This window comes from Sarcophilus harrisii, chromosome 3 (genome assembly GCF_902635505.1).
Source record: "Sarcophilus harrisii chromosome 3, mSarHar1.11, whole genome shotgun sequence".
NCBI classification, from domain to species: domain Eukaryota; kingdom Metazoa; phylum Chordata; class Mammalia; order Dasyuromorphia; family Dasyuridae; genus Sarcophilus; species Sarcophilus harrisii.
The window spans coordinates 409,670,627-409,683,115 of record NC_045428.1 but is presented as its reverse complement, the minus strand read 5'-3'; the positions used below and the strand labels follow the sequence as shown (position 1 = coordinate 409,683,115).

The 12,489-nt window shown below is 31.4% G+C and overlaps 1 protein-coding gene across 8 annotated transcripts in view; it reads right to left on the bottom strand.

Annotated features, from left to right (window-relative positions):
- The window catches only part of COBLL1 (cordon-bleu WH2 repeat protein like 1), a 175,686-nt gene that overhangs the window by 37,885 nt on the left and 125,312 nt on the right, over positions 1–12,489 (bottom strand). For all 8 annotated transcript variants that reach the window (XM_031960558.1, XM_031960559.1, XM_031960557.1 and 5 more), the window contains 4 exons: positions 11,187–11,415; positions 10,348–10,386; positions 6,265–6,362; positions 5,894–6,130 (listed from right to left, as the gene is read on the bottom strand). In XM_031960558.1, the coding sequence (XP_031816418.1) occupies positions 5,894–6,130; positions 6,265–6,362; positions 10,348–10,386; positions 11,187–11,415 (603 nt within the window). The remainder of the gene's footprint in view (positions 1–5,893; positions 6,131–6,264; positions 6,363–10,347; positions 10,387–11,186; positions 11,416–12,489) is intronic.

The window sequence follows — 12,489 nt, the reverse complement described above, 5'->3', positions numbered from 1 at the left end:
GAATAGGAAAAAATATATACAAATCAAGTATGAATATATATCTTTATATGTGAACTAGCATGATGGGCTAAGCCTGATATATCTTTCAGATGATCAAAATATGCTATCATATTTAAGAGAGGCAAATGGTATGATGTGTAGAGAGCTAACTTCATCATCAGAAAGACCTGGATTTAAGTCTAGTTTCTGCTGGCTCTCTGACCCTAGGCACATCTCATTCCTTCACATTTCTTAATTATAGGAAGGGAGACAACATACAACAACTACTTCTGAGATCTGTTGTGAGCCTCAAATGAGAACAGACATAGTGTCATTTCTTAACTTTCATAAATATTATTATTATAATTATTAGTACTGTGAGTAGCTTAGATGATACAATGCTGAGTAAAAAGGAATGTGTCTAATGCCGACAGACAAGTAAAAATATGGATAGCCATTTTTGTGCGTGGGAGGAAAAAGAATGGTATTTTGTAGAACTTTAACTTCTACTTAAAAGCCTACTCTCTGAGACAGACATCACATATTGAAACATCATCCATATATATATATATATATATATATATATATATATATTAACCCATCAAAAACTACTAGAAAATACTTATATAGAACATGATGGCCAAACATAAAAATAGCTATTGTATTTTCAAATCATCTGTGGATCACCATTAGATATTAACTATCATTTCCTAACCTATTTTTCTCCGCTACAAAAAAACTTGAACAAAATTGCTATGTTATGTTATTTACAAAAAAAATTAAGTTACACAGTATTCAACATTTCTTATCTCCTTTGTTTTAAGTATGTTTTCTTATTTAAAAGGAAAAATTAACTGAAAAAAAAAAAAAAGAATTTTACCTTTGTTAAACAGCGCTCTCTTGTGGTTTATATTCACACAAAAAAGAAATATGAGGATAAATAGCTAACAACTTAGCAATTTTTTTAGTACACAAATTAGTACATAAACTGGATGTTTTGTCATATTTTAACTCCTTTAGTACTCTAGCTGTTTACTTCCCTTAAATGAATTTAATTTAATTTAATTCATTTAAAATTATATATAATATGCTTCATTAAATATAAAAACATATTTGCTTCATTATATATATATATATTATACATATATATATGCTTCATTATATATTAAAAGGCTTCAATTGAAGCCTTTTGAGTTTACAAAGAACCTAGCTGCAAGATTCTGGGATTTTTTTCCTCTTAAAAGCGGATTTTACAGATAAAACTGCTAAGAATCATTCCCATACTAATGAGAATAAAAAGGATTTTCAAATGACTGAACCACTTCTAAAAATGAAACATAATTGTAACACCACTCCTACCAAATCTAGGGTGGTTTTTCTGAGGGACAGCTCTATGAAACTTCTATGTGAAGGGAGTTTTGACTCCTGGTTGGACAAAATAACTCTAAGATGATGCCACTGAATGTACCTGGAGAAGGGAAAGACACCTCAATGGTGTTAATCAAGAGACATTTTGAATAGAGGATTATAGATCTCCCTCACGCTATACATTTAAAAGTTAGCAAGAGTTCCTCCATCCTGTGCTTCAAACATAAAGACTACTAGAACCAACATCTTTCTCAATGTTTCTTGGTTTAATTGAGAACTTACTTTGCATCTAGTTAGAAAATCATTTATAATTGTATATGTTTTCACCTAATTTGTATAATTGCCCTCTATTTCTGTTTATTGTTTAATTTGATAAAGAGTACACACTAATTAGCAATAACTGTCATTTTTGTAACTAACATTTAGTGAGGAGTGTGACCAAGTTTGTTAGAATAAATTATGACTCATTTAGATGCAGCAAGATGGTGCAGTGGATGGGGCACTAGAATTGAAGTGAAGAAGATCCAAGTTCAAATTCAGCCTCAAACAATTTCTAGCTCTGAATCCTAGGTATGTTGCTTAAAGTCTGTCTGCTTTACTTTCCTCAACTGTAAAATAGGGTTAATAATAGCATTTCCCTCATAAGACTTTGTGAAGATCAGATGAGATAATAATTGTAAAGCCAATAAATAGCACAGTGTCTGCTCTTTTTCCAAGTTCTCCCTTAATAAATGCTTATTCTTCATCTTCTCTCTTCCTATACACCTTATCCTGTTTTTTTCCTGTTTTCCTATCCTTCCTATACACCTCATCTTCCTTCCTATACACCTTATCATACCATTAGATTATAGATATTTGATATGTGGTAGATTTATTGAATTCTAATCCACTATACTTCTTGGTGAAAGAAGAGTGAAAAAGGGATTGCACAGAATCTACCAATCCTAGATCCTTTCTCTCACATCCCTAACAGGCTGTACCCCTACTCTAAGCAAAAGTAGGAACTGCATTCTTATCCTTGCATTGCCATCTTATGCACTGCCACATATAGACCACCTGTATTTATATTAGACATATTAAATGTGTATCTAAACATATAAAATGTAAATCTAAACATATAAATTAAAAACTAATGGAAGATTAGGCAGCAACTGCATCTTCTAAGAGGCACAAGTTACTCCCCCTCCCCCACCATTATATATTCTGATTTTGTGATATCCATGAAAAAATACATTCAACGAATATTCTTAACCTTAAGTAAAGAAGACAAGACATAATATTCATTCATTCAACAAACATTTATTAAGCTACTAATCTGTACAAAATAACATACTATATGATGAAAATGATACAAAGTTATCCCCCACCCAGTCCTTGGCTGAAGAGAATGGATAGAAATTCTAGCTGCTCACTTGCTTAGTTGTGGGGGGAAGAAGAAGGGGTGAATAAAAGATAGAAAGGGGAAGAGTTTCAAAGCCAGATTAATGGAATATATTGATTTGAAGAGGTTAGAGGAAGAAGACAGCTAGTAAAGGAAGGAGAAGGAAAAATTAGAAAAGCAAGAATCAGCAAACTATGGAGTTCCCTGAAGGTAAAACAGAAGAGAAAATGTAGTAAGAAGAGTGAGGTTTTTAACAGAAGAAATGAGTACTATTGAGGGGAGGAGAGAGGAAGAAAGTTGAGGGAAAAGGGGCAAGGTTTCAGAGAATGATTTTCATTTAGAAGAATTTTAAAAGAAAGTGATGATACTTTGAAGAAAACAACAAGAAGAGACACAAAAAGACATTCCATTTAAAATAACTATCGATAGTATAAAATATTTGGGAATCTATCTACCAAGGGAAAGTCAGGAATTATATGAGCAAAAGTACAAAACATTTTCCACACAAATAAAGTCAGATCTAAACAAATGGAAAAATATTAAATGCTCTTGGATAGATCGAGCAAATATAATAAAGATGACAATACTTTCTAAACTAATCTATTTATTTAGTGCTATATCAAGAAACTAGTTTACTGACCTAGAAAAACTAATAACAAAATTCATCTGGAAGAACAAAAGGTCAAGAATTTCAAGAGAACTAATGGAAAAAAAAAAATCAAATGAAGGTGGCCTAGCTGTTCCAGATCTAAAGCTATATTATAAAGCAGCAGTCATCAAAACTATTTGGTACTGGCTAAGAAATAGACTAGTTGATCAGGTTAGGTTCATAGGACAAAATAGTAAATTCATAGCAATCTAATGTTTGACAAACCTAAAGACCTCAGCTTTTGGGATAAGAATTCACTATTTGACAAAAACTGCTGAGAAAATTGGAAACTAGTATGGCAAAAACTAGGCAACCGACCCACACTTAACACCATACACCAAGACAAGGTCAAAATGGATTCATGATCTAGACATAAAGAATGAGATTATAAATAAATTAGAAAAACATAGAATAGTTTACCTCTCAGACCTGTGGAGGAGGAAGGAATTTGTGACCAAAGAAGAACTAGAAATCATTATTAATCACAAGACAGAAAATTTTGATTTATATTTATATTTTAAAAGTTTTTGTACAAACAAAACTAATGCAGACAAGATTAGAAGGGAAGCAATAAATTGGGAAAACATTTTTACAGTCAAAGGTTCTGATAAAGGACTCATTTCCAAAATATATAGAGAACTGACTCAAATTTATAAAAATATCAACCCATTCTTCAATTGATAAATGGTCAAAGGATATGAACAGACAATTTTCAGATGAAGAAATTGTAACTATTTCTAGTCATATGAAAAAAGTGCTCCAAATCATTCTTGATCAGAGAAACGCAAATTAAGACAACTTTGAGATACCACTATACACCTCTCAGATTGGCTAAGATGACAGGAAATGATAATGACAAATGTTGGAGGGGATGTAGGAAAATTGGGACACTGATACATTATTGGTGGAGTTGTGAACAGATCCAACCATTCTGGAGAGCAATTTGGAACTATGCTCAAAAAGTTATCAAACTGTGCATACCCTTTGATCCAGCAATGCTACTAATGGGCTTATATCCCAAAGAGATCTCAAAGAAGGGAAAGGGACCCACATGTGCAAAAATGTTTGTAGCATCCCTTTTTGTAGTGGCTAGACACTGGAAACTGAATAGATGCCCACAACTGGGGAATAGCTGAACAAATTATGGTACATGAATGTTATGGAATATTACTGTTCTGTAAGAAATGGCCAGCAGGATGATTTCAGAGAGGTCTGGACAGACTTACATGAACTGATGTTAAGTGAAATGAGCAGAGCCAGAACAACAAGACTATACAATGATCAATTCTGATGGATGTAGCTCTCTTCAACAATGAGATGATTCAAACCAGTTCCAACTATTCAATAATGAAAAGAATCAGCTACAGCCAGAGAGAGAACTATGGGAAATGAGTGTGGAACACAACATAGCATTTCTATTCTTTCTGTTGTTGTTTGCTTGCATTTTTGTTTTCCCTCTCAAGTTTTTTATTTTTTTACTTTCTTTCTAGATCCGATTTTTCTGTGCAGTAAGATAACTGTATAAATATGTATACATATATTGTATTTAACATATTCTTTAACATATACAACATATATTGGACTACCTGCCATCTGGGGGAGGGGCTGAGAGGAAGGAGGGGAAATGTTGGAACAGAAGATTTTACAAGGGTTAATGTTGAAAAATTACCCATGCATATGTTTTGTAAATAAAAAGCTATAATAAAAAAATAAATTAATTAATTTTAAAAAAAGAAAACAATGTCCTCTATTGCCAATATTCAACTGTGGTACTGGCAGACATTAATAACTTCATAAGTTCTACTGAATCCATTGGAGAAGAAAATGGCAAACTGTTCAAGTATCTCTGCCAAGCAAACCCCAAAGTGGGGTCATAAATAATCAGACAGTGTTGAAAAGTGACTGAACAAAGTAATAACTATTTGGTTCCATTACTTTCCTTTCTCATTTAATTACAAATTTAAGTATTTATTTACCTCACGTCCATATTGTGTTTTAGTGTAATTTCTGTATAACACCTAGGAGATTACTGTGAATCCAGGAGGCAGCAAATAAAATCATTTTAGGACAAGAGTTTATCTGATGAGGAATGCATAAAAATTTGATTATATTGGTCATTTAATAGTAATAGAAGACCTCTCAACATAGACTTATGGGTATCCCAAATTCATTAGATTCTGAGCAAGTATGGGTTCAAGTGTTAGGGCAAACTTATTATCTAGGCCCTAGTACCTTATCAATATTTTCTGGCAACCTATAAGAATGAATCACTTATTTTCTTCAAAATGAAAATTTCTGAACCATCAATAACATTTTTCTGCTTTTAGAAAAAAAAACAAACTTTATATAAAATTTAAAATATAGATAGATACACATACAGATACATATACATATAAACACAAAATTTTACATGACTAAATTCCTGACACTCCTTTTTTCCCAGTAGCAAAATCTTTTTTTTTAAGTCTATTAGTAACTGAAGAAAAAATAGTTTTAAAACAACAACAGTAACTCACCTTATTTGTTTCATCCACACTAATGGATTTCACTATGCAGGAAGCAGGTCTTGTCTGACTACGTACAAGATCCTGGGGGACACTTTGAGAAGTTGGCATTGGAGGCAAAGGAGCTCTCCTCTTTTTTGGCACATCAGATGGCAGTGTGTTTGAAATATATGGTTTAGAAATGGTATTTGATCTAGTAAAAGTTGGCCGAGGTTTACTTATCAGTGGAGTTGCTGGAGCACTTGAAGTCTTAGGAATAATAAAAAGATAGGAGAAAAAGTACTGTAAGTATTAAGGAAGTTTCAGAAAATAAAATACTGAGATTTGTTTTTAAATTTATAAGTAACATTACAAGATGCATCCTTAATTTTTAAAATGCTTACTTGTTCCCTTCTTTTCTTGCTGCGTTGAAAAAAGCTGAAAAACTTTTTATTTTCTTTTTCCTTCATACTGTCCAGGTTTGGAGATATTTGGTAGGAGTCTAAAATAAAAGAAAGACATGTTATATTTTTTCTTTGTTTCACTAAGACCTTCTCCTTACTATCACTATCCATTTTAACAAATGTTCATATTTAATAATAACTACAAATCTTAAGAAAGTAAATGCCAAAAAGTTATTTTAACAGGGACTTGAAAAGTATCTATTATGTTACTTTTTTCTCCTTTTCATTTATGGCTAAACTACTATAAATAACATTTTACTCTGTAAAATACAGGAATCCAAGTTACTACTAAACATCTGGTCAAAAGACTTCATGGTTATTGCTATTTGTTTCAAGCATCGGCTTAAAATAAATGAGAACAAAATTTGCCAGGATTACAAATAGGCATATTTAGATTTTTTGCTAGTTTTTTTTTTAATAGAAACAATGTTTTAATGGAATTAAATAGTAAAAATGCAGTTTAACACCTTCTAAATAACACGACCATATCAAAAAATTTTGTTTGCTTAGCTCTATTAGTATTCTCCAAAATTCCACTGCCTGATATTTATAAACATCATATAGCACAATTTCTTTTGGAAAATCCATAATTACTTCAGTAGTCACACGATCAAAGCCAATTAACTTTAAGGGTTTGAATTTAAAAAATAACACAAGTGACATTTGATCTTCAAACTATTTTAATATATTTATTTTCTAATTTAGTATATGCTATGATAATTACCTTAAAGCTCAGGTATAAAATTCAAGTAAAAGATTTATGACATGTCATGAAAGGATTGGTTGCTGGTTTTTCTTATGGTATTTCAGTAGTGATAGATATCAGGAATTTTGAATGCCATCAGCATTAAAGAAAATTTAAAACTAATGCTTTGGTTTACATAATTATCAAAATAAGTGAACTGCTTCAACACTCAATACTCAATACCCTATGAACTTTCTTTATCTGAAGAGATGCACATCTCCTCTATTTTCAGTTTAACAATTTTATTTTTTTTTTAATTTTTTTTTTAATTTATTTAATAGCCTTTAATTTACAGGATATATACATGGGTAACTTTACAGCATTAACAATTGCCAAACCTCTTGTTCCAATTTTTCACCTCTTTTCCCCCCCCCCACCCCCTCCCCTAAATGGCAGGATGACCAGTAGATGTTAAATATATTAAAATATAACTTAGATACACAATAAGTATACATGACCAAAACATTATTTTGCTGTACAAAAAGAATCAGACTCTGAATTATTGTACAATTAGCTTGTGAAGGAAATCAAAGATGCAGGTGTGCATAAATATAGGGACTGGGAATTCAATGTAATGGTTTTTAGTCATCTCCCAGAGTTCTTTTTCTGGGTATAGCTAGTTCAGTTCATTACTGCTCCATTAGAAATGATTTGGTTGATCTCGTTGCTGAGGATGGCCTGATCCATCAGGACTGGTCATCATCTAGTATTTAACAATTTTATTTTAAAAAAGTCAACATCACCCTACCCCCTAACTACAAAACATTAAAGATGTTTTTTAATTATCCAAAATTTTAGCAGGAAATGATTTCACATTTTCCAGATAAAGTTTAATTATAATCTGAAACATAGAACATGTATACTCTATCACTTAAAAAAAAAAAATTTTTAAGGATCTTTCTTGGAAAAGTTATAACAGCTTTGAATTATTTAGAGATTATTTATCCTAAACTAGTACAAAATATCCTTTCCTTTTCCTCAGATGGGTAACTTCTACTGAGAAATTCTGATAAATAGTATAGCTGCCATATAGCTGCCATATGACAGTTAAAGGTTAGAGTGTGGAGATTTTTTTCTATTTTGTTGTTTTTTAGGGAGAAAGTATTGGGACTGGGATGGAGTGAGGCAAATAGGATTAAGTGACTTCCACAAGATCACACAGCTAGTATATGTCAATGTCTGAAGACATATTTCTGAGGTCCTCCTGATTCTAGGGCCAGTGCTGAATGTAGATCAAATCACAGTATTTTCACCCTTTGTTGTTGCTGTTGTTATGTGTTTGTTTTTTCCTTTCTGGTGTTTTTTTCCCTCTTTGATCCTATTTTGTTCCTCAGTATGATGAATATGGAAATATGTTTAGAAGAATTGGACACATTTAACCTTTATGGGATTGTTAGATTGCTTGCTATCTTTGGGAAAGAGAAGGGTGGAAGAGAGGGAGAAAAATCTGAAACACAAGGTTTTGCAAAGGTTAATGTTGAAAACTATCTTTGCATGTATTTGGGAAAATAAGGTACTTTTTAAAAATCTAAGACATTTCATTATCTTATTTTAAAATTAATAACAGGAAATAAAGTTTATTTACTATATACAACAAATAATAAAAGGAATATTTAATTATCATACCCATTTAAAAAGTGACAAATATGAAAAGCATGAGAGGGAAAAATAAAAACAGAAGAAAGGCAGAAGAAGAAAAAGAAAAACACAAAAATGAAAAGTGGGTTGTAAGAGAAAAAGTAAAAAAAAAAAAAAATAGAAAGGGGAAAAATGAGAAAAGAGGGAAAACCTTTTAAAGAGGAATAAAGGGGGATACTTGGCAGTTTCCCCATTCCTTAACCGCATTCACATCAATTTCACCCTCTCAGCTTCTAGAATCCCATGAAAAGCCAGAAAAGGAAAATCATGGTATCCATGGCACAAACCTTCTTATTTCCCAGTATATGTATTTGCTGTATTTCTCAAATTACAAATTAAGATCAAGGGGTTCCTAAGGGATCATCTTACCCAGTTTTACATATGAAAAAGCTGGGATTTCTATAGTGTCTTAATTTCTAGCAGAAAAGAACAAAGCATTTTTGTTATCATTATAAAATATTTTGAAGAGAAAAGCAGAAAGGAATATCCCAAACGTATTAATTATTTTAAAATTTCTGTTTAAAAAATGTTTTGAATTGGTCTCACTCATCTAGTTGGAATGAGATGATTTCTTAGGTATATAAGAAAGGATAAAAAATGAAGATCCTTGCATATGAAAGAAGGATAACGTAATTTATACTTCTAGATTTATAAATTTATGAATGTAGGAAAGTTTTAATGTGGAAAATCTCTCTGCTGATATAGACTGGCACCTTCTAATTTGTCCTCTTAGTAATTGGTCTGATATATTAAGAACTGAATGACTTTCTTATGATTACTACAGCCAGTATGAGACTTCAAGATATCTAAGTCTTCATGAAGTCAAAGTCTGCCTTCTGTTCAAAGCCACATATGCTATATAAAGATTTGCCCTAAAATTATTTTGTATAATTTGCCTGAGACAAAAATAGTATTTGCTTTTCATTTTAAAATGATTTTCCCTAAATATATTAATGTGTGTGGAGATTTTGGTAAATTACACAATTAGTCCAAGGAAGGATGAATAGTAAAATGCATTTAAGTGAGGATAAATTGAAAGATAAATAGAAGCAAAATTTCCTGGGAATGTAGCACAACCTGTTCAGCCAACTAGATGTCCTGGATGATACTTTCCATGCAAATTCATTTATCTGTTTACTGTTTTATTATAGAAGTAGCAACAAAAGGTTGATTTTCTAACAATTAAATCTATTTCCAAAATGTAATAGTATGCTTTGTAAAATAAGAGACCCTACCACAGGAGCCTAACTATCTATCAAGCATGTTGTCAGCAGACTCCTGAACTGCATAGAAGCCTGGACTGGAAAACCTTAAAGGTGCTTTCTAACCCTGAATTTCTGATATAGCAAGTTCAAAAAGTGAGAAGAATGTATATAACATAGTTTTCAGCATCTGAGTGGTAACTTCTGAAAGCACATTTGAGTGAATGAAATCAATGCTATTCTAAATTAAAATCTATAAGCTACCAGAGCATTTTTGCTCGCTGTGCCCTAGTTGGTAACAATTTGTGAAAGCTCAGCAGGTATTCTAGAACTTAGGCATACTTTCAATTTACCCAGTGACCAATAAGTAGAAATGTCATAGCATGACACAGCTTTACGTACCGTGTAATGTTAAAACTCCAGATCCATAGCTCTTACCTTGTAAAGATGATAAACTGAAGTCAGTAACAGAAGGAGCTATAGAGAGAGGGGGTAAAAAACGTGTAAGTTAATTATAATGATATTTGTTCAAGTTCAAAATGTTACTATGTCAAAGAAAGGAATGTAAATTATATCTTAAACACCCTATTGGGAAAGTGTTAATATTTTCTAAAGACAGAATAATTGTTTTCTTCAAAATTTACTTCCTTCAAAATTATTTTCTGAATCCAAACAATACTATCACTAATAATACTATTAGAAACACATATATTTATGTCTATACTTCAGAAACTATTCTAATGCATGACCAAACTATTATAATGCATAGAACATGAAATAACTATTTGCTAAAATTATATAGAATATGTCCTTTTAGACCTCCCAATATTTTTTAAAAAATCATATTTTAACCAATTTATGTCAGATATGAGGTTTAGAATTTTTTTAATATAATACTGTTAAACTTAAATTAAATAAATGTATATACAGATGGGACTATAGTCAATCAAAAGCAGTTCACACTTTATTAGGAGAACAAGAAATCACAAGATGCTACTCAATTTTTTTTGTTTAAATCTAAGAAGCTGTATTAGCTATTCTATTCTTAGTCAAAAAAAATAACTTGATAAGAATTGGAAATTATCAACCTTTAACTGAGAAAAATTCAGTTTCTTTTGCCATTTTCATGAGATGAAATCTGATGTTTTTATATGGTTTGAGGTTTCCCTTACTTTCTTGTCCCATAGAATATATAGACTTTATTAATTTATGAGTTGTGAAGTAGAGAAAGCATATGATATATCAACCATCAAATGAAAAAAAAAAAATAGTTTTACCTTTGCTGGCATCCATCGCATAGAGTTCTCGTAGTCCAAGGTCATTAAAAGATTTGGCCAGGTCAAGAGGCTCCTGAGATTGGTAGTCCTTCAACAATATGGTGTGGGAAGGATCAAACTCACATTTGCTACAGATAATAGGAGTGAGTTCTCGAAGGGATGCATGTGGACTAACTCTCACAATAGTCTTCTGTGTTTTCTTGTAGTTTATTACTACTCGTACAGTTTGCTGAAATAAAATGTCAAAGTCAAAGTCACAGTAATATTTTTATTGGTTCTGTTGAGTTGTTTCAGTCCAATCTGACTCTTTTTGACCCCTTGGGGTTTTCTTGGCAAAGATACTCAAGGAGTTTGCCATTTCCTTCTCCTGGTCATTTTACAGATAAGCAAAGAGAGGCAAACAAAGTTAGTGACTTGACCAGCATCACACAGTTAATAAGCACCTGAGGCCAGATTTGAACTCAGGAATATCTTCCTGGTCCCAAGCTCTGTGCCTTATTCACTGAATCACCTAGTCGTCATAGTAATATTAAAATATTTTAAAACTAATAAAAGAACATGGATGAATTTCAATGACTTGGAAACCTAGAATTCATCTTCCTAGTTACAGTCACACAATTAAGATTATTTATGTGTATTAAAAAAAGTTATTTTGATCAATTTTTTCTAGTTCTACAAGTCTTAAAATAAAAATAAATTAATTTGGTATAACATGTAGGACTTTAGCATCAAACAATAAGATATATTTATTTCCTCAGCACATTTTAGGCCCTTTATAATGCTTATTGTTTAAACTTTCATTAATTAATGAATTACCTTGTTTCTTTTACTATTATTTTAAAATTAGAAAACATACATAAATAAAATTCTTTTTTGTTCTTTATTCAGGAAGTACACATTTTGCTAATGCCTTACTAAATGACAGGTTTATATGAGGTCTTTGTTCTAATTTAAATGTTGTGTTTCATATGTATCTGTATTTGTATTTTCAGGTGTGAATTATCTTAATTCATCCTGGTACACATCGCTGCAGACATGCTCATAGAATATAACTAATAGACAATCTAATTTCATGTCATATTATAAACTAAAGAGCTCCTCTTTTTTCATTTGTGGACTAAACTGATTTGTCTGAGTAGCCACAGAGATCTCACTGAAGAAAACTTTTAGGTTACTGGAATCCAATGTAAAAAAAATAATAATAATAATAATAACATCTACAAAAGGAGTACATAGAAAACCATTAAGATCCAAAGGAAATTTTCTTACTCCTAGACTTTGTGCATGTTATCATTCTTCATGA